This window comes from Pavona decussata, unplaced genomic scaffold, assembly GCF_977016875.1.
Source record: "Pavona decussata unplaced genomic scaffold, jaPavDecu1.1 SCAFFOLD_274, whole genome shotgun sequence".
NCBI classification, from domain to species: domain Eukaryota; kingdom Metazoa; phylum Cnidaria; class Anthozoa; order Scleractinia; family Agariciidae; genus Pavona; species Pavona decussata.
Window position 1 is genome coordinate 65,001 of NW_028145676.1, and position 22,170 is coordinate 87,170.

Sequence of the window (22,170 nt, forward strand, 5' to 3'; positions counted from 1 at the left end):
ACAAAAATGTTTTCTTCCTTATGAACAAGAATACTTCAATAGTAATAACCGAGCAATACTGCAATAAGGTCTGTCCACTTACACTGCTAGCAATAATAGTAAAACCGTAACCTTTTTATTGGAAAGCTATAAGAGCTGGCTAAGTGAAGTTTTCATACAGCACGCAGAACCATCGTAATAAGCTGTCAGAAATTGCAAGGCACAACAGACTTTCTCGCAAACTTTCCATACGTCGTCACAAACCCTCCACTCAAACTGTTTGCTTGTGTTTTCACGAGCTCACAATATATACCGTTTGTACGCTTTTTTTTTTGTTCGGTCGTGGGCCACTTAAATAAAACTTTTACACTTTTAGCTTACAACCTGGGCCATTGGTTCTTGCTTGCGCAGACCAAAAGAACCCCAGTGAAGAGTTCAAAGTTCAATAATCATTGTCTAAGTCTGTTAACAATGTTTAGATGACTCAAATTTTTGCATGAGCGTGTAATAATGGGGTTGGGATTGTAAGTGGCATTAATAAGTTATTAAATTGGCCCCAGGATGTTTTTAAGTTTGGTAGCGTTTACTTCTAACCAAATATAGTCAATGTGGTACTCCGTAGGTGACAGTGCAGACGGACGATTTTCAAAGGAAATAAAAACAAAATTTGCCGAGTGCAACAGGCCTTAACCGCGTCGATTGTTTTTCAAAACCCAGAGGAACTGGCTTACATCGCAGTTAATTGATACAATAAGCACAAAGAAGAAGGGATTGAAATATAGTGCGAGAGGGGGCGGTGGGGAGGATTAGCAGATTCGATCTCTGAATTGTATTCAAAGCAAATAAAATCCAACATATAAATTGATCTTCAGCAACATTGATGGTTTGCTGTGATGAAGACCATGGGATAATAATGTTTTTACTGCCCCAGTCTTTTGTTCTCTTTAGTTCATTTGTCCAACCTTGGCCTCGAACGCTATTACTGGCAAACTGTTTGGGGGATTAGTAAAATCTCTCTACGGGAAATGCTACAAAACACCAAGAAATTGTTATCATTTCGTGAATCAGACGTATTTTCTGCCAAACCACGTCAAACAAGACACTATCCTCTGCCTACCGCTGTATGTAACTTCTCATACGTGCTAATTAACTTTATGGTGAGTAGAAGATGTCATATGGCATCTTACTCCTGTTGCTATGGACTCCTGCACTACATAACTGAAATTCCATTACTAGGGCACAAGCAAAGACTGCAGTGCACGCGACGTGTTTCGTCAGCCAAAAGTCGCCACGCGAACGCGCCTCCCTGGCAGCTCGTCACGCAATCATGTCACGCGGTTCCTTCGTTTGTTCAACAAGAGAGCGCGTAACGAGCCAAAAAAAATCTCCATTAAACTGGAAACGCTCATTAAATGCGTCACGCTATCTACTCGTGCAAACTCATCAAGTAATTCTGTCCCGCAATCTCTCCCTAAAAGATTGCGTAACGAGCCCCAAAAATGTCAACTACATTGGAAACATGGAATAACCAACCAGGCAAAAGAACGTGAACATGAACATAGGGCAATAAGAAGGAAATAAAAAGTAATCTTAAGACAAGTGGAATGAGTGCTGTCCCTCCAAAGCAGCCAGCTTCAGTTTGCTGGCCATAATCTCCTTGCTGGAGTAGTCCGGCAGCTTAAGGTAGTTCACGCATGTCATAACAGACGGCAAGTAGCTATCAGCACACAGCGGTGGCTCGAACGACTTGCGCACTATGGTCAGCGGAGGATTCAGACTGCGCAGGCCTACACCAAAAAAGAAAAAGAAGTCAAAACGAGTTTGCGAAAATGGTAAACCAAAGACAGACCGTAAGCTATACAAAAGTATTGAGGGAAAAAGGATTTGCTTGAGATAAGAGGTTCGAAATCTCCTCTCTTAAATTGAGTGGATCACAACTCTTTCCCAAGCATTTTGTGTGTGGGTATTTTTGACATAATACATGCCAGTAAACACAGTGAAAGTTGCAACAATTCTTATTTCGAAGGTATAACCTTTTCAAATAAGCACTAACCTTCCAGTTTTAACACCTGTCACTTAATTGACAAATCAGGATTCATGTTCTTACCTCCAACAGGTAGCCTTGGGCTTCCTGTAACAAACTGCAAAAACAGCCTCTGCTCCTCCTGATTGTAACAGCTTAGAATTTCGAACAAAATCTTCACGGCACGACTACATGAACAAAAATAACAAAATTAAACAACAGGATAAATTGCAATTATGACATCGAGCAGTTGTTGACCAAAACTTTCAACAAGTAAGTGGGGCCCCGCTCTTGAACGCTCGACTTGGGCGGGGCGTTGGAGGGGGGGGGGGGGGTGCCCTAGATCCACCACTATCAATTTTCATGGATACTGCCCAGCTCCACAGATGTCCGAACAGAAGACATTTAGGACGAAAAATGGTAACAGTCTATATTCGAGCATTTGTTCTAACGAAATCTCAAATACCTAAAACGATTTGGCTTGTCCAGATTCTTTGGATAAATATTTAGTAAGAGAAAGCGAGGGAAGGTCTTGTTATCTTTGAAGAAAACTTAAAGGAGAAAACGTCTTCCCAGAAAGCTTAGCTCAATAGCGATCTTCTCGAAACCAAAGGAGATAAATTCCTTCAGTTACAAAAAATCCAAGTGACATAAACATTTAACCGAAAGAAGTGGTGAAAAAGAAGATTCGAACTCAAGTCCCTATGCTGTGTTTTTAAGGCTTTTTCCTTCCGCAACCGCTCAGGGGTTTACTGTGTAAATAACTGCGATGATCTTCCCTGCATCGATCTTTCCTTTCATATCATATTTGAGATATTCAGACCCTCTGCTCATCTTCGTTGGATATCAGAACGGAAGCATATTCTACTACACGGGACGTCTGCGCGCAAGACTACATAACAAGTTCACAAAATGACCACCTCACTGTTGGCTTCACAGCTCATTTGGTAGGGAACTGCACCGGTATCGCAGAAGTCAAGGCTTCGTTCGAATCCCGTACAAGCCTGAAAATCTTCGGGCTATCGCAATGTTCTTATCTCAGTTCTTGATATGGAGTGATATGGAAAGCCATACTTCCACGCCTCATTAACTAACGGTTGAGCTTACACTCACCTATCGTGTGTATACCCATGATCAGGTCTGCAACTCTCCACGAGACCTGGAATACAATGAGTGACAGACATTTTAAAACTGTAATAGTTTAGGCCCACCTAAAAATACAAAAATGTATGCTTATAAAAACTTGTCGCAGTTCAAGGAAAACGTTAACTTTAATCAATACAAGAAACCACGTCCAGAGAATGGCACAAGTGTCAAGGTAAATGTTTGTAAGTCATGAGTCTACGTGCGTGCAAAGCAAAGGTGAAAATGATTGACATGACTTGCATCGGACAATTTTTATTGGCCAATCAGATTGGAGTACGTGGCCGATTTTACCAGATGTTTTTCCTGAAGACAAACATCTTGGTACGAGATTAGCCACTGGACGTCAGACTTTGTCGCTGCATATTACCAAAAACAAAACAAACAAACACAAAGTTATGATAAAACGTCTAAGCTAACATAACAAAATGTTACATACATTTGATGTCCCATTTCTCGGCCACACTTCCACAGAGAATTAGTTCCATCTGAAAACAAGACCAGAATATAATGAGCTGGTGTCTTCACTTTACCATTTTACAATTCAAGTGGGCTAGGTAAAATGAAATGGGGTTAGTTTCTAAAGAAGATGTGTTGCTGCGACGGTTGGGGAGTGGAAGAATATTTGGTTTGGTCAACTGTGCTGATAAGGTTACTTATATTCTAATAACCCTGAAACGATTATGAAATATTTTGTAACTAATCTTGATATACCCAAACACAGCATCAGGAGCGGACATCTCGTTTATTGATGCCCGCATCTCGTTTATTGATACAAAGGATACAGCGAGCGTTACATCATAAAGAAAGTACAGCGGTGGGTAAACCAAAACATTAAAGCAAGGTTGAAAAAGATCCCTCGAGTGGCTCTAGCATAACTTACAAAACCTTAAATAGCCAACTAGCCCTTAGGGATTCATCATACCTGCAAGCACGCCTAAAATGCTTCTACAGTTAACACGAATCATACATAATGAACATACTCTAGTGTAATTAGCAAAACGTTACAAAATATATTTGGCCACCGTAAAGAGATTCGAATGTTGATGGTTCGGGCGTTAGCCCTTCACCTCTGAAGGACTTGCTCTGGCGACGGATGAATGCTCGAAATGTCAGCCCTAGAATCTCCTTACGGTGACCAGATTAACTAATTAACTCAGTTGTGAAAACTAAATATCTGTGAGACAAAATAAAATTTAGGGCATGTAAACCCAGGTCAAACACTACAGGGACACTTAGATGGCGAACTTACCTCACTGTAAGTAAAGCTAGTTAGATTAGAGAGAGGCAACACGGAGTTGAAGCCTTCCCTGAGAGCATCAAGCTGCCGTTTGACTCCTGTTACCAGAGTCCACTGTACAACCAACTGTAAATATGACAAGAGAAAGAGAACGAATTCTGGTATACTTCTACTATCCACAGATGAATACTACGTGGTATGAAATTTTGGTGGGAAGTAAGGTAGAAGATGGGGTCTTTCTTATTTTAAAGAGGGGTAATTTGTCAAGCCCGCGACAATCTTCGATTTTATAAACATTGAGTAGACTGAGGCGTTACCAACCAACACACCAACCCAATGAAGTGCCAGCCTAAATTAGTCAATTCATTTGTGACAAATTGGGGAAAAACCGCTCAAGAAATTCAGGACAACGCCGGGAGGTGAATAGCAACTGTTGTCCGGAGTTTGAACAGCCAATCAGAGCACACAATACCATATTATCCAATGGTTTTGGTAAATACTAAACTGCAATAACTAAAGAAGGCATTGTGGTTAAGGGGCAAGTCTGTCTTGCATCAGGAAAGGTCTTGACTCTATCATGTTGACGAATATTACCTTGAGGTATTCCTCCAAATTGTGAATAGTCACCGCCATATCCTTTCCTCCTCTCTACAAAATAGAATAACAAGACCAACAATTTACTCGATTCTCCGTCGAGGATAATATTTCGTCGTGTAAAGTAGTTTTATAGTTTGGTGTTGTTTGTTACGGTGTACACGATGGTGCTCGCTTTTGAGTTTATGGATGAAATCGTAAAGAGACGATTCAAATGAAAGCTACTGAGCAGTTTTTTCCTGTGGTACTATTTATTATGCTGTATAAGGTAGTTCTAACTTTGTATCTGTCGATGGAATGCTACAATATGACATTCAAATGAAAGCTACCGAGCAGTACTTTCCTGTGGTGCTGTTTATTATGCTGTACAAGGTGGTTCTAACTTTTGAGCCTGTGGGTGAAATCCTAAAGTGTGACCATTCAGTTGAAAGCTACCGAGCAGTACTTTCCTGTGGTGCTGTTTATTATGCTGCAAAAGGTGCTTCTAACTTTTGAGTCTGTGGATGAAATCCTAAAGTGTGACCATTCAAATGAAAGCTACTGAGCAGTACTTTCCTGTGGTGCTGTTTATTATGCTGCAAAAGGTGCTTCTAACTTTTGAGTCTGTGGATGAAATCCTAAAGTGTGACTATTCAAATGAAAGCTACTGAGCGGTACGTTTCTGTGGTGCTGTTAATTATGCTGTAAACGTTGATTCTAACGTTTGAACCTGTGGATGAAATTCTAAAGTGTAACTATTCAAATGAAAGCTGCTGAGCAGTTTTTTCCGACTACTATCAGGAATAAGTTGGTTCTAACTTTAGATCCCTTGGATGAGTTACCGTAGCGTTGGAAACGACAAATAGGTTTGCGTCCGAAAAAAGACTCCTCTCCGACAAAGCATACCATACCATACCTTTAGCTCGACATCTGCATAACCAGGCAGAGCGAACGAGAGGCCCAGATCCTCAATGGGTGTCCCATCCAGGGTAAGACTCTCCACAGCCAGCTGCCGACTGTCTGGCGTGTGGGAAGAGTCCTGCTCCAACTGTCTCTTTCTCTGTACTACTTGCTGTAACTGTGTCAGTGACTGGGCCAAAACTGGGTCCACTGCCGCTAAATCACCAAGGTCGAGTGTACCTTCCTGGTTCAGGAGCCACTTGTAGAGTATCTGGCAGAAGGGAATGTCTAGGATCCTGAAGTCCATTATGGCGCGAGCTAAGAACTTGCCGAGGAACTGGAACTTCGAACATAGCTTGGTCACGGTCGCAGTTTTAGCGTTGCGTGACACAGGAGCTTAGAGAAAATGACAAGACATTAAAAATTAGCTAACTAGCCGGCAGTTTGTTTTTAACAAAAAAAAAAAAGGGTAGCGAAAGCTGTTTCCACTACCAAAACGACAGGAACATTTGATTTAAAAATGGTTGCCTTTCCAGGCGCTTTATTCGCTTGCAGAGCCTATTTGCTACGTTAACTTGAGAGTAAAAACAACAGCATTTACCTGGGTAAAGGCCAGATGGAGAATATACATAAGTAACTTCATCTCCAAAACCTGTCAAACAAAGAATGGGGATTAAACCATGTCCAAGAGTCATACAAAACTACCTTTTTGAGACTGCGGGTGAAATCCTGAAGTGTGACCATTCAAATGAAAGCTACTGAGCAAGTCTGAGCAGTACTTTCCTGTGGTGCTGTTTATTATGCTGTACAAGGTGATTATAACTGAGTGTGGATAAAATCCTAAAGTGTGACCGTTCAAATGAACACTACTGAGCAGTACTTTCCTGTGGTGCTGTTTATTATGCTGTATACAGTGATTTTAACTGAGTGTGGATGAAATTCTACAGTGTGACCATTTAAATGAACACTACTGAGCAGTACTTTTCTGTGGTGCTGTTTATCATGCTGCACAAGGTTATTCTAACTGAGTGTGGATGAAATCCTAAAGTGCGACCATTCAAATGAATATTGTACGTGGTGGTAGAAAATTAAGAACATTTTGAGAAATTTGCAATTTGGAAGAGTATCGCAAGATCAAGTAGGAGACAAATATGAGTAACACCCTACCTGTTCTTCCTGGAGGAAGCATGCGTTCTCCTCTCCACATTTCCAAGTCCGCACGCTGGAATTCTTGAGAAATGAGAGCGTAAAACTCTAGAGTGGGGCCTAGACCAGTGCCAACCTGAATATGACCAATATTCAGCAGTCAAACACAACTAATCTTCTCTATATTTAACATTTAGTTGCTGTTTCTGACCTGCTTGATTTCAGAGGTGACCTTGCGAAGAATAACCTACGTTTGCTTTTAAGTTATGTTTTCTGCAGAACACAACCTTCTGGGGAAGAGCAATTTAGAAAAACAGTTATAACTGTACAAAACTACTTCCAATGACGTTTGACAATAGCACTGCTTTGAACGAAAGCCTCCATTTGCGCGCAGAAATATGTTCAGATATTGGTCCTTGGAAAGGATATTTTTCTTAAGCCTGATGTTTCTTTGAGCATTATTGTCGGAAGAAATTCCCTTTTGCTGCACAGACGATTCACTGACATATATCCCTGGTATAATATCTGCAGATTTGTATCATTTAGTGTCCACTTGAGGCAGTGCGCGCTTAAGTCTAAACACTCAAATAAAGTTTATACTGTATTGTATTGCTTTGTATTTTTTTTTACATTCAAATGGAGCCAGCTGGTTGTACTCACCTCGCCTTCGTACTGTATTTCCAGCACAGACTGGGAGCTGCCAAGGTCACTGATTAGCTTCTCCGCTTGATCAAGCAAACCCACTCGAGAAACAGTGTGCTGTGAAACAGAAAAAAAGTCAAATTTCAGTATATGGTTCCTACAGTACTGCGTAAAACAAAATCTAAGGACTATTTCTCAGGACATTCCAAGGACAAGATAACAGTTTTCAGCCACCAGGGGGAGTCGCATTCAACTTGGCCCTGGGCATTGTTTCTGACATCAAGCCTAAAGCTAAGTTAAAAACTATTAAAAAGGGGAATGATGTATTGTTCAGTAATGACCCAGGCAAACTCGGAAAAAGAAATTCCGAGTGCTCCTATCAAGAGCAGGCTTTTAGCCAGGCGGCCGTCCAGCCGTCCAAAGGACGGCCACTTCTCAGAAATGAGAGATTTTCGACGGCCTGTTTTGGGCGGCCATTTACGAACTTCTGTGCTTAACGTAACAAAACACTGTCTATAAATTAATAAAATTTAATATTTTTCTTCTATATTAACACTTTTTCTAGCGAGTTTCCTTTCTGTTTTGATCTCAACCGCGAAGAATATAAAATCCAAATGACGCACAATTTAGGCCCATAAGCAGTTCGACGGTTTAGACCTTATATTGGTTTATTAAACTGACTTACAGTTGTAATTGAGTAGATTTGTTTTCTTCGAAAAGGTCTTAGGCTTTGCACTACCAATTGTCTGAATGTAAATAATGACTACGCAACACATAAATTAAAGTTCTTTACTGAAAATAATAAAAGATGTTGCATTTCTGAGAATTTGGGAGACTGGCACTTGTAGACCAGAATGCAGTTCGACCAACAAAGCCACGCATATCTGTTCTTTCGTGCAAATCATGGCTTTACAACTTCAAATTTCAATCACTCTTCATAACAACTGGAGTTCCTGTCCCAAATATAATTCAGGTAAGTTGAGAGGAAGGATAGATTAGTAAAATTATCAAGGAAAAACAGCGGTTTAATAGGTAAATTGAAAGTCGTTTACAGCTGTCAGAATCGCGGAAATCACGTCTAAGAGGCTTCAATTTTTCAAAAGTTTCGGGGGGAGCATGCCCCCAAACCCCCTAGCAGCATGGCGCCTGCGGCACCATGCTATGTGGGCCTTCGGCCCACATAACATTTGGACTCCCACTTTCAAAATCCTGGCTAAAAGCCTGATCAGGAGTCCAACCTAAGACCTTTCGATTACTAGTTCGGATGTTCTATCACGGAGCTACAGGAGACTCGTGGGAGCTAGAGCCATTTAACTTGTTTCGTGGGATAAACATCCTGCATACTGCTAGGATTGGAATGTCAATGAGTGGCATATGCGCAATGAAAGGAAATGTGATGTAATATTTTAAGCCTGGTGAACAAATGAGAATGATGTATTATTCAGTAATGACCCAGGCAAACTCGGAGAAAGAAATTCCGAGTGCTCCTATCAGGAGTCGAACCTAAGACCTTCCGATTACTATTTAAAAGGGCTTTGTTACCAATTTTGAGCATCACTGTTAAAAGCTAAAAAGGCATATTGGAATCAAAGGAATTTCAAAACTAATGGTTCCGTTTTGCTCAAAATTGCTTAACCAGTTAGTATCTGAATTTACAAGTAACTTCTTTGGTCAAAGGTGGCCCTCTAAGACCGAATAGTGGTCACGCCTGGCAATACGTTTTGTATCTTGCCACAAGCCACAAAAATGAACCGATGGAAACTGACGTACACTAAGCAGTCACTTCAATTCTGACCTCTAAAAAACAATAGAACCACATCTAAGTTGACAAATCCTATGACAGTGTTCCTGACATAGTTATAAACAAACCTTCTTCCGGTCGAATCGTGGTGCGACACGATCTGACGCTTCTGTATTCATAAGCTCTGGTAATGTCTCCTGTACAAAAAAAGAAAGAAACGAAACCAATTACATCACAACTGCAATCTTTTCTTGGGAGGGAGGGGAGGAAGAGGACGAAGGGGGGAGGGACAGGGATGCGATTTCCGGGTCTCGATCCGCCTTGTTTCCTATGTGTGACTCGAGCTCGATTAACCGTAATCTAAGGCAGAAAAATTCTCTCAGATAATCTGATAATCTTTCCAATGGGTGATTCACAAGCCTCCTGGACTGGAAAGTACCTTATTGAGTCCGACGAAATCAGAATGGTGCGTTAGAAAGGCACTAGAGGTCGTGTTAACATAAGAAGAATATGCGAAAAACGCGTTCGCTGGCATACTCTGGTAAAAGACCATTCATTTTTTCTTTAGTTTAGAGAAGTTGCTCACATGAGGTCCCAGTGTGTATTGTCTACATTCATAGTGTATAACCATACCTGTAGTTTGCTGAGCGCTCTGTCTCTATCCATTGCAGTACAATAGAACAGCTGTTGTCGACATTCAAACGGGAAAAGGAATGGACTGAAACAATAAAAAAATAAGTTAGCTCAGTTACCGGTTAGCTCAGTTGGTAGAGTGCCGGATTACCGTGCGGGAGGTCGCGGGTTCAAACCCCGGCCGGACCACCACTCAGGGTCTTTAAATAATTGAGGAGAAAGTGCTGCCTTTGTTCTAACATCTGCAAATGGTTAGACTCTCTAGTCTTCTCGGATAAGGACGATAAACGGTAGGCCCCGTCTCACAACCCTTGTTTGTATATAACTCTGTGAGACGTTAAAAAACCCACTCACTGTTCGCAAAGAGTAGGGGACGTAGTTCCCGGTGTTGTGGTCTGGTCTTTGTGTGTATACTCTCATGGTGGGCGCATTTGATCATCACGTCATGTTAAAATGCGCGTTACAAGTTTTAAGTATTCAGTATTCAAGTCAACACGAAAAAATACTACTTGGGATTTCACTTTCAAACTTCAAACACCAAAGCGTTTGAAACTTAAAACTGAAGAATGAAATGGGCTGCCCCGGGATATCATAGACTCTACGCAAACAAAAGAATATTAAAATATCAGCCATTTTTGCGTAAGGTCTATACAGTAGGGGCAGGAAGTGTGAACTGACAGCGAACGGGAAAATCAGAAACAATTCGCACGCGTTTTATTTTTGGCATTCGCGTTTTCAGTATCTCACCGTTGCCAGGGTTGGAACTTCCTAAACCAACACACAAGTCTGTCTAAGTTTACTATTTTATGAGAGCAATGATCATTGGAGGCCTTTAGGTTCTAGTGGGAATACGAGTACAAGTATGATTGCGAGTTTTTCCAATAGACAAAGAGTGCGCCGAGTGAACTGACGTCATTTTGCCGGGGAACGCGACCGCGGGTGCTTACCATTTACGCAAACCACCCGGATGGAAATTTTCGGCATAAATACGAAATGATTTAGCTTGTCTTAACAGAAGATGGATAACATGCAAAATGTATGAACATCAGCTGTAAATCCCAAAAGGTGTAATAAAAATGCATAACTTTGACCAGAAGCCCATAATTTCAGAAGTACTCCGAATGGAACGATGCGTACCATTTGATTTTCCAACTGGAATTTCCGGGTTTTCCATGTAAATGATAGGTACCCCGCGTTTGTTATTTTACTACGAGTTTTTGTGACAACGGCATAGAGGCGAAAACAAGTCCTCGAAACGTAGGTGACCTCGTCGTCTAGAAATCACGAAAAGGCTTAGCTATCATCATTGAAGACAACTACGTGACACTACCTTTTTAAACAGGACATCAAGGATTCACGCAATCACTAAAACGACTCACCATTTACGAGGAAGCTCTTCTACCCAGGCAGGAAAGTTCCCAGTTATGACTGTGATGGGATCTGAAATACCAATAATTGATACCTAAACACCCTCTACTGTAAATAGTTTTTTGAATTTTGATTTATTGGTGAACATTTCGTTAACAATTGCACAGACATATACTAACTACGTATCGCAAGAGCAAAGGTTAATCGAGGCATGTAATGTAACAAATATTACGTGGAATAAGTACAAAAAAGTTGACAGTTCTGGGTTAACTAAAAACGTCACCTATTAGTAGCGGAAATAAATAAAAACGCAGCGAATGAAACAGTTAACACCCATTATCATTCAATACATTGTAACACTGCCCGAATAAGGTCAAAGTGCACTCAATATTCGTTGTCCGCACACAGCAGATTCCTGCAATATACGTAATTTCGGTAATCGGGGAGAAGAATGGCCAAATAAAGTTTGTCTACAACTCTTCCGCACTAAACTGCTTTGTTATCAATGCGTTGACTAATTGCAGAATATCTCCTGATTTTAGCCCCCTCGTCCTACGGCCTCGTCGGCAAAGTATCAGGCGATATTCCGCGCGATTTCGCAGGATAATTGCTAATTACTGGAGAAGCATTGGGTGCATGATGATCCAAATGACAGCTCAATAGGAGCCACTTTACACGGTCACTTTTTTTCTGCGATTTTAGCACTGGGTAATAACCAGTAATCTTCGCTGCAATTTCAAAGCGAATTTTCGGTGATTTGATTAGAACAAAGCGCATGGAATGTGAGTATGTCACACAAAGAAGTGTTTATGCTGACCTCACATTCTCATAGCAGCAAAATCGCAACGAAATCACCGCAAAATCGGAACCAAACTTCGTCGGTAATTCGCACGAGTGTCGCTAACACGTGTAATCGCATGAAAAACAGCTCTTTACAAAGCATACGACTGGAAGACAGACTGAGTATTATACCTTGCAGTTGCCTGATGATCTTCGCTGCTAGTTTGTTGTTTATGAACTCATTACAAGATAAGAACATTCGGCGGTTTTGTCCCTGGAAATTAAAAAATCAAAATAAATAAATTAATTAAATAATAGATTAATAAAAAATACAGATTACGTTCAAGATAATTAAACCTTATTTCTGAGATTTAATTCATTCATGCAAACAGTGTCGCCAAGCTGACTAGAAAGTTAAAATTACCAGAAATCCATGTGAAGTTCTAAAATCAAATTTGTACTTTTTTTTCACTGTTAGACCAACCGGGCTAAAAGAGGGCTTTTTTTCGTGAAATGCTACCGCAAAAGCGAGCAAGAAACCAACGCAGAGCTTAACGTAACACGTTTTTCGCGATACAGTCGCTCATCATGAAACCAAGTGCACATAAAAAATAGTCTGGAACTGGTCTTGCTTTCATTTTTCGTACTGTCAAAAGCGAAATTTTCATCTCGTTATTCAAGAAGAGTAAAATCAAAGGAAATCACTTCCGTGAAGAAGGTTTGGAATTGTGATCGTAATTATTACAAAATTTGATAAACTTTCGCTTTGACTAGGCAATTTCCGAGTTACTTTGAACCTCTTTACGAAAACAAGGCTAAGTGCAATGTTTTTCATGTGAAAATTTGTTTTGTTTGCATATGAATGAAATATAATTTTCCTAATAATAGCTTTGCAATTAGCCTCATTTTCACATTGAGGTTCAAAGCAACTCGGAAATGGTCTATTTTTTTTTCCAAAGAATTATTAATAGTTTGAGAAGCTATATTAAACACTCGAAAGAGTACTTCGAAGTTGGTTTAAGAAACTTTGCTGCGCCTCCTTTTTTCAATCCACTTGTCGGTTTTTGGAAATCGGAGGAAACACTCTTCCTCGTGTTTTATCTATAACTTTTTACACCAGTATACCATTATCACTCAAATGCAAAACAAACAAGCATTCTAATGAGAATGATGTATCTAATCAGTAAATGACACAGGCATACTCGGAAAAAAAATCCGAGTGCTCTTATCAGGAGACGAACCTAAGACCTTCCGATTACTACTTCGGATGCTCTACCACTGAGCTACGGGAAACTCGTGGGAGCTAAGGCCATTAAACTAGGTTCATGGCAACACTTACATACAATGATTGCTGTACAGTATCAGTCAAGGTACAGCTTATTCAAGTTTATAAGATGAACTAAGTTTCATGCTAACTAACCATACTGACCTCATAAAGCGTCGTCCAGTGAGAATTAAGAACGTGCAGTGCTTTCATAAGGCTGATCACTTCAATACTTGGATCAGAGGTAGCTATTGAACGAGAACCACGTTTTAGGTTTAAGCACGGTGCCTACTAATACAGAGGTATTTTTGCGCGGTTTATGACTATGCTGGAAAAGCAGATCTTAACAAGGGCTATTGAAATCCAAAAAGGAAATTGGGGGAAACCACGCATGTTTTAGAGATAATAAAGCTTCAATTTGGAAAAAACGCCATACATTCTTGCAGCATTTTAGAATTAATGTTGCTTAATTATCTCTAAAAAAAAATGCGTGGTTACCCCCAATTTTCTTTTTGGATACCAAGAGCACTTGCTAAGTTTTGCTTTCTTCGCATAGTTTTAAACCGCGCCAAAATATCACTGCATTAGTAGGCACCAACCATAGGAAACAAGAGTATCTCGACATGCACATAACGTATGCGCAGTAATAAAAGTAGGCACCGTCCTTGATAATCTAAATTTTATCACAATTAGTTAAGAGTCATTTTCTTCCCGTTTTAAGGTCAAACTTTAAAAATTTTCATTCATTGACCCAAACGTTAGGACTGCATATCACGAATCATGGTTTCTCTGTGGCAATTAAAGAGCTAAGACGAACCATTACTGAATGTTTTATTCTAACTATTTTTGTCACGAAATCATACAAGAAGTTTTAATCTCTTGTTTTTCAACTTACTAAAGTTTTGAGGTTCGCAAGCTGAAAGGAGGTGGCTTATGGACACTTCGCTCTCTGAACCTGAAAGGAGATGAAAAAAAAATTAACATCAATGTAATCACGGATGTATTCTTTTGGGACAATTTTGGAAGTTCTTATTCTTTAGGAATATCTGAATAGACAGAATATCAGTTTCCAAGAGAACACTATTCCGCCTATCCCATTAAAGCCGGCGACACACCGGGCGATTTTATTCGCCGATCGCGGCGAATTTGATGGCCAGAGCAAATCGCTGCGATTTTCGCCCCCGATTATTGCGGACACATTTGGCGATTTTTTTTCGCCGATCGCGGGGATGTGGCAGTTTCTAAAAGTCATTGTGATGAAATTGCCCAGCCTAATGGGTTGACTTTACTGGCGATTCGCAAGAATGAGGGTAGAAAATCGCGGGAACGGGCACACTTGGCGAATCGATTTAATCCCCGATATCTGACACGCCAGATATCGGCGATTTTATACGCCGATCGCGGCGATCGGCGAAAATCGCAATCGCCGCACCGGGTACACCTGGCGATTTTCGCCGATCGCGGCGATCGGCGAAAATCGCCAGGCGTGTCGCCGGCTTAAGCTGAAACGTTCCCAAGGCAAGAGAATTGCTGTTATTCCGAGTAAACCGTATTCAACCCAATCTGTTACCAGGAGCAGAATGAACGAAATAACAGCATTAACACTCGTGTTGGCATCAGACCAGTCAAACACATTTTCACGACCATTTTCAAAAATAAACCTATGAATACTGAATATTGAACAGTTCTTACCATCTTCCTTCCACGTTTTTCTGGAAAGTCGTGAGGCACTTGTAGCACCAGACTTTGGTTTACTGCTGGTAACCGTCTGTTGCTCCTTTTGGTTTTGACTTAGCGGTCGGAACCTGAAAAATGCCACCACAGTAATCATTACCAGGGTTCAATGGCTCACTGTTCAGTATCAGCCAATGTTTCAAAGCATTTGAGTCAGTGTGGGGCAGGAAAAGTTGGTTCGCGAGCTAAGAAGCCTATCCATGCTTCCAGATAATGACACAACATCGTCCCGGGGTCAAAATGGTGGACGGCGGTAAAGACCCTGCGACGCGCTGCAAAATACTCTATAAATCGTGGCGTATTTTGTCATGGAACACAAACTTGATTTTTGTATTCGCTACAATTTTCCGAGATCAAATTCAAAGTCCAATAAATAAAAAAAATTGGCTACCGGATACAAAATTTGATCCCGGAAAAAGCATAGCGAAAAAAAAAATCAAGTGAGGCACGTGACAAAATACCCAACGATTCAACCTTACAGAGGACGTATCATGGGGTGTTTGATATCTTTTGTTGAAAATGATCAAATAAGACCTTCAATCAGCTGCCAAAAAATTCCAGAATGACGGGAGGAAAGAAATCAACTCAATTCTTGAAAGGAACAACTCGCGATCTGTTCTAGCGCATTTTGGAAACAAAAAGGCGAGAACTTGAAAAACATTAACCTAATATTTTTCAAGTTTCAATCCATAACGGCCTCCTCTGTCTCTGGCTAGAGGCACTTATCGACAGGTTTATTGCACTGGGGTGATAATTTATAACAAACTTGACAAGTATTTCGTTGTTTCTGCTGACAGACAAACATTTTTGGGTTTTGAAATGACAGCAAATTTGCGTGATACTTCCCCTTTAAGCAGCACGTAATTACGTACATCTGTTGACTACAGACGACGAATATTCAGTGCACCATGGCCATTTTTGCGTTGTGTTAAATAAGAACGAACTATATTCTTCAACCCAGATAAAGTATAACGAACCCACCACCACCCCCACCCCCTCTAAAGCAAACATATTTTCCTGGTCCCCTGATACTTCGTTATATCGAGTTCTACTGTAACAGGGAAGTGTTACGGATCTTAAGTACGATCTTGGGTACTCTCAGGAGTTTGGCAACTTACCATATGGTGTGTGTTGAGACCCAAATACTGGGTCTTCCAAGGATACCTTGGTCATCATCCAAGTCTTTGTCTTCATCGCACTGCAGTAGAAACAAAAATGACTTTAGGGAAGCAACCATCACCTTCACAGCAGAAGAGGCCAACAACCTTTGACCAACACCATGCAGCTTATGAGATAAAACCCAAATATACTCTAAGAGCGTTTCTCACTTGTGTCGAAAGTAATTTCGCGTTTTCTCTGGTTCTGCTTCACTTTGCCAAGTGATTGGCAAGAAAGACTCGCGCCACTTTCTCAACCAACGAAAACCAAACAAACCCAATCGTGACTTGGTCGCACGCGTTTTCCCGCTTGGCCATCAGTTACATGTATTTGCTTCGAGTTTTGATTGGTCCATTGCGCTGTTTGCGTCTGTTTCCATTGGATAGACTGATTATTTTAGTTTTGGTTTTACGGCACTCAATTGAAAATCACTCTACAAAACACCGCCGACCGGTCAGCTCAGTTGGTAGAGTGCCAGACTACCGTGCGGGAGGTCGCGGGTTCAAACCCTGGCCGGACCAACACTCAGGGTCTTGAGGAGAAAGTGCTGCCTTTGCTCTGGCATCTGCAAATGGCTAGACTTTCTTGCCTTCTCGGATAAGGACGATAAGCCGTAGGCCCCGTCTCACAACCCTTGTTTGTAAATAACTCTGTGGGACGTTAAAGAACCCACTCACTGTTCGCAAAGAGAAGGGGACGTAGTTCCCGGTGTTGTGGTCTGGTCTTTGTGTATACTCTCATGGTTGGGTGGGTAAATGCTCGGAGATATTAGCTGCATAAGCTACTCTTAAAATCCGAGGGTAAATAAAGGTGATGTGATGTGAATAATTACTTATTACTTACCTGGCCAAACTGCTTGATAGCTTGATACACTGTCATGTTATAAGGTAGAAGATGATCCCCTAATAAAATCTCCAGTTGATGTCTAAATACCAAGGAACAAAGCAGAAGTAGAAAGTAAAAGATGAAAATCTTATTCTACAGTTTTACAGATATTTTATGAAGTGTGTAGTACTTTTCTTTTTTCATGCAGGAGTGGGGAAAATTGTGAGCAATGAGAAGCAGGCCTGCAGGTACAAACCTTGAATTGTTTTGTCCTTGTAATTCAGTGGCCTGTAACGGTAAAAGAAAATAAGGTTTAAAGACTAAAACGAATTAAAACAGAAAAACAACAACAACAACAACAACAACAACAATTAAACAGGGGAGGAGGAGCAGGGATGGCGCAGGGGTGAGAGCACTCGCCTCCCACCAATGTGGCCCGGGTTCGATTCCCGGACTCGTTGTCACATGTGGGTTGAGTTTGTTGTTGGTTCTTGTCTTTGCTCCGAGAGGTTTTTCTCCGGGTACTCCGGTTTTCCCCTCTCCTCAAAAACCAACTCTTCTAAATTCCAATTCGATCTGGAAAGTGTCCCCAATTAGTGCTCCGCGCTAAATACAATGACACTTAAATAAAGTGATTTATTTATTTATTTATTTATTTATTTATTTATTTATTTTGACAAAACAAATGAGAAAGGAAATCCCAGCACTCATTGTACCACACCATTGTTAATAAAAGGTAATGGTTATGAAGCTAGAAAAAACGTCTTTGTTACGTGTGCCTTTGTTAGCATTTTTGGCCTTGACCGTGTGGCCTTGACACTGCACAAATCACAATCGATTTTCAATGTGTTGGAGTAACTGATCAATAGAAACATTCCTGTTAAGACATTCAGCTGTAGTACAGTATCTGGTTTGTGTAGTGTGAACGTTAAAAGGATCATGCACGGTCGCGGCCCTTCCAACATAAAACAGCACCATTGTTATCATTTCAGAGATATCAAGGTTTCATAACCAGTCCCTCAATAAACTATAATCACACTTACCAGAGACTCATCAATGTCATCGTCAGATCTAAGAAAAAAAAATTACCAAGAAATTTAGAATTAATCAACTCGTCTTTAACATAACCTGATCTCAACTGCAACTCTCAACCAAGGGATAATTACAGCACAACATTAGCTAATCACTCTTTCTTAAACAACCTGATAGATACACCAACAGATTTCAACAAACAAAAAGCACCATTTCTGATTTCTTGCCAGTATGACAAAGCCACGCGTCAGAAACGTATCCAGTCGATATTTAAGTGATTTTCATCCAACCGGATCTCTCCATGACGAAAATTAAATATATAACAGTTGGGAAGGAGTGTGGCTACGGCTTATGTAACGGCATTGGCATACACAGACACATTTTGCGCAACATTGAAGGCAATGTTTGGAGGAACACTGTGAGTCCTCTCCAGAAATTGTCGCGTGCAACATTAACGGAGTAGAATGATTAAAACCGCCATGGGAAGGAACCGTTTCCTATTTTGGGTGGGCAATGCCAAGTCTGCGTAGGTGACTGTGACCGCCACAGTTAGCTACAGTTGACACACTGTTGTTTGGCGAAACAATAGACCTATTCCGAGTTGCTTTGAACATCATTGTGAAAGCGAGGCTAAGTGCAAATTTTTTGTTATGAAAATTAGTTTTCATTCATATGCAAACAAAACTAATTTTCATATGAAAAGTTTTGCACTTAGCCTCGCTTTCATAGTGAGGTTCACAGCAATTCGGAAATGGCCTATTGAATTGCTCTTTACTGTGTTGTGAACTTTGTGTAACATTCCCTCATGTCTCTCAATGTTTTCGTTGCAGTCACCATTGCACAAAGTAGAACGACCCCTACTTTTCGCAACCTTTGCGGCAAAAAAAAAAAAAAAAACAAAGAATAAAAATAAATGAAAATAAATAAATTGCGAGACATGTTAATTTCATGACATGTTACACTTGGAAATTGTCTAGTGTAACAGATCCTAGCAATAGGAAGATCCGAGAAGGCGGAAAAAGTTTTCGTTTGCTTTACATGCAGAAATTTCGGCCGAAGTGGATACCAAGTGGAGAAGGAAAAGAAGAATTACTGTCGGCCTTGAGCAGCTGAACGCCCGGCTGCCGTCATGTTTGTTCTTTTGTGTCCCTAGTACTAGGATCTTCCGAGCGAAAGTAGTTTATATGGTGCTAGGATCTTCCTCTCTCTCTCAGCTAGGAAGATCTATCTCTAGGAAGATCCTAGCGCTAGGGCCAAGTACAACTTTTTGCATGTAAACTGGATAGAGAAAACATATGGCGCTAGGATGATCTGCCCTCTAGGATCTTCCTAGTGCTAGGATCTTCCTCCCTCCATGTAAACAGCCCCTTAGTCCCTAATATTGCACCGGGAGTCCCCGCTTTGATATAATCCTAATCTTGATTAAACGTCAACTCTTCCTGGCAGATGTTACAGCAAGATATAAACTTGCTTCCATTTCAGTAACTCACCCATCATCTTCACTTCCATCATCATCCGGATTCTGTGAAAAATAACAACAACAACAGCAAAAATACATCAGTGAGGTAAGTACAAAAAACAAATTCCCCTGAAAATTGGAAAACATCAAAGGGAATAAACCCCCGTTTTCACGGAAATATCCAATCTTTGAATGTGTGCAGAACAAAGTCAGATTGGAGAATGATGTACAGTCGACTCCCGATAACTCGAACCCTCGCTAACTGGAACCTCCCGCTAACTCGAACCAATTTTCCTTTTCTTTCAGGTCATTTTCTATACAAGTTTACCCTCGATAACTCGAACTCCCGATAACTCGAACCTTTTTCAATTTCCCTTGAAGGTTCGAGTTATCGGGAGTTGACTGTATTATTCAGTGAATGACACAGGCATATTCGGAAGAAGGAAATCCGATTGCTCCTATCAGGAGTCGAACCCAAGTTATTAGAGCGTCCGAACGAGTAATCGAAAGGTCTTAGGTTCGACTTCTAAAAGGAACAATCGGATTTCCTTTTTCCGAGTAATTTACTGAATAATACTTCAATTCATTCACCACGCTTTAAAATATACCATCACATTTACTCCATTGACATTCAAATCCTAGCAGTATGCAGGATGTTTGTCCCATGAACCTAGTTTAATGGCCTTAGCTCCCACGCGAGTCTCCTGTAGCTCAGTGGTAGAGCATCCGAACTAGTAATCAGAAGGTCTTAGGTTCAACTCCTGATAAGAGCACTCGGATTTCCTTTTTCCGAGTATGCCTGTGTCACTCACTGATGAATACATCATTCTCATATATTCCCCAAGCTTAAAATATTCCAAAGTCAAACTTTTTCCTAAAAAAAACAATGACAACAAACCCTGTTCTTCACCGATTCAATCCCTAGCCTATGACTCCCACGGAATAGCAATGAATCCTTATGACAGTCGCCTTGTAGTTGAATGAACTAAGCATGAAGATATTTGATTATTTGAAGACATGTGGACAAGCTCAGATTTGGAAAGAGGTCTGGAACCCAAGGACCGTCCTCCTAGATCCTCCACTACAGTGAATCAAACGATACGACTTTCAGTTTGAGTAAGCAAAAAGTTCAAGTTACTACGCGATCGAGTTGCAAAGACTTTACACAGGAAACAATCTCGTTCGACTTTTGATTAAACTGCCTGGTATGGTTGAGTTTTGCGTCAACAAGACGCCATGACCAAGCAGCCATATAGCTCATACACAACAACAACAACAAAACAAACGATTGAGCATTGACCAACCTTTAAAGGGAGGGGTTCACATTTCAGCCCATGTGCATGAATCTTAATGCTTTTTTCTCTTACTTATCAACTTTATGGCCTTAAAAATCCCACTCACATGTACTTCAGTAATCACATTCTATAATTAGTCCAAGCAAAATGACTGATGACCAAACTTCACAGAAAATGCTAGTGGATTGTACTCACATTGTCAATATTGAATTTAGCGTTGACCCGTAGGATTTATTCCACGGTTGATGTGTTTACAGTTATTTGCATGCGAAATAACGCAATCATGTGAAAAAATTACCACCCGAGTTGCCTATTCCCTTCCGAATGGTTCATAAACAACGAATTAAATTAAACAGGCTTGGGTCATAGCGAGCAAAGGCGAAAAAGTATTTTGATTCGTGGACATGCGCAGAACCGTGAACCCCTCCCTTAAAAAAATACGACAAATAACCATACTAACCTCGCGTTTTTTCCCATAGCCACGAACAACTAGATATCTCTCAATAGCCTACAGGGGAGCAGTAATGAAGTGACATGTGAGAACTACCTTGTAAAAGCAAGGTAATTAATGACATTGCACTGTAGTTAGCTTAGTAATGAAATAAGTGCTTAGTAGATTTTAGCTCAATACGTAATTATACCCGTAATGAAATTAGGGCTGAATAAGTTTTATTTCCAAGGCCGAAAGAAAGCACGACTCAAATGCGCAAAACTTAGACCAGTCTTGCAACACAATACAACATAATAAACAGCACCACAGAAAAGTATTGCTCAGTAGCTTTCTTTGGAATGGTCATACTTTTGAATTCAAAAGTTTGAACCACCTTGCGAGGCATACAAAAGGTACTTCAGGAATGTACTGCTTAGTAGCCTCCATTTGAATGGTCAGATTAAAGGATTTGATCCACAGATTCATGTTATAATCAACTTGTACGTCACGATAAACAGTACCATTGGAAAGATCTGTTTATTAGTTTTCGCTTGAATGGTCACTTAAAGACGGTGTCTACTTTTGCTACTGCGCATCTCGAGATACTCGGGTTTCCTATGGGTGGTGCCTACTAATACAGGGATATTTTTGCGCGGTTTAAAACTGTGCAGAGAAGCAGAACTTAGCAAGTGCTCTTGGAATCCAAAAAGAAAATTCGGGGTAATCACGCATTTTTCAGAGATAACAAAGCTTCAATTTGGAAAAAAACGCCCTACATTGCTTTGTATTTTACTGTTTTTTTTAG

At 40.6% G+C, this 22,170-nt stretch overlaps 1 protein-coding gene across 2 annotated transcripts in view; it reads right to left on the bottom strand.

The window, feature by feature from the left end:
• LOC146455411 (E3 ubiquitin-protein ligase TRIP12-like) overlaps window positions 1-22,170 on the bottom strand; it is a 62,343-nt gene that overhangs the window by 534 nt on the left and 39,639 nt on the right. For both annotated transcript variants that reach the window (XM_085094315.1, XM_085094314.1), the window contains exons 38-60: window positions 21,396-21,443; window positions 19,672-19,703; window positions 18,193-18,220; window positions 17,406-17,437; window positions 17,168-17,249; window positions 16,285-16,364; window positions 15,125-15,237; window positions 14,328-14,387; window positions 13,598-13,680; window positions 12,361-12,442; window positions 11,400-11,460; window positions 10,021-10,105; window positions 9,516-9,584; window positions 7,665-7,763; window positions 7,026-7,140; window positions 6,460-6,510; window positions 5,875-6,254; window positions 4,980-5,033; window positions 4,398-4,511; window positions 3,585-3,633; window positions 3,116-3,161; window positions 2,087-2,190; window positions 1-1,766 (exon numbers count right to left, since the gene is read on the bottom strand). The exon at window positions 1-1,766 is cut by the window's left edge and continues 534 nt beyond it. In XM_085094315.1, coding sequence (XP_084950441.1) covers window positions 1,570-1,766; window positions 2,087-2,190; window positions 3,116-3,161; window positions 3,585-3,633; window positions 4,398-4,511; window positions 4,980-5,033; window positions 5,875-6,254; window positions 6,460-6,510; window positions 7,026-7,140; window positions 7,665-7,763; window positions 9,516-9,584; window positions 10,021-10,105; window positions 11,400-11,460; window positions 12,361-12,442; window positions 13,598-13,680; window positions 14,328-14,387; window positions 15,125-15,237; window positions 16,285-16,364; window positions 17,168-17,249; window positions 17,406-17,437; window positions 18,193-18,220; window positions 19,672-19,703; window positions 21,396-21,443 — 2,064 coding nt within the window. In that variant the 3' untranslated portion in view covers window positions 1-1,569. The remainder of the gene's footprint in view (window positions 1,767-2,086; window positions 2,191-3,115; window positions 3,162-3,584; window positions 3,634-4,397; window positions 4,512-4,979; window positions 5,034-5,874; window positions 6,255-6,459; window positions 6,511-7,025; window positions 7,141-7,664; window positions 7,764-9,515; window positions 9,585-10,020; window positions 10,106-11,399; window positions 11,461-12,360; window positions 12,443-13,597; window positions 13,681-14,327; window positions 14,388-15,124; window positions 15,238-16,284; window positions 16,365-17,167; window positions 17,250-17,405; window positions 17,438-18,192; window positions 18,221-19,671; window positions 19,704-21,395; window positions 21,444-22,170) is intronic.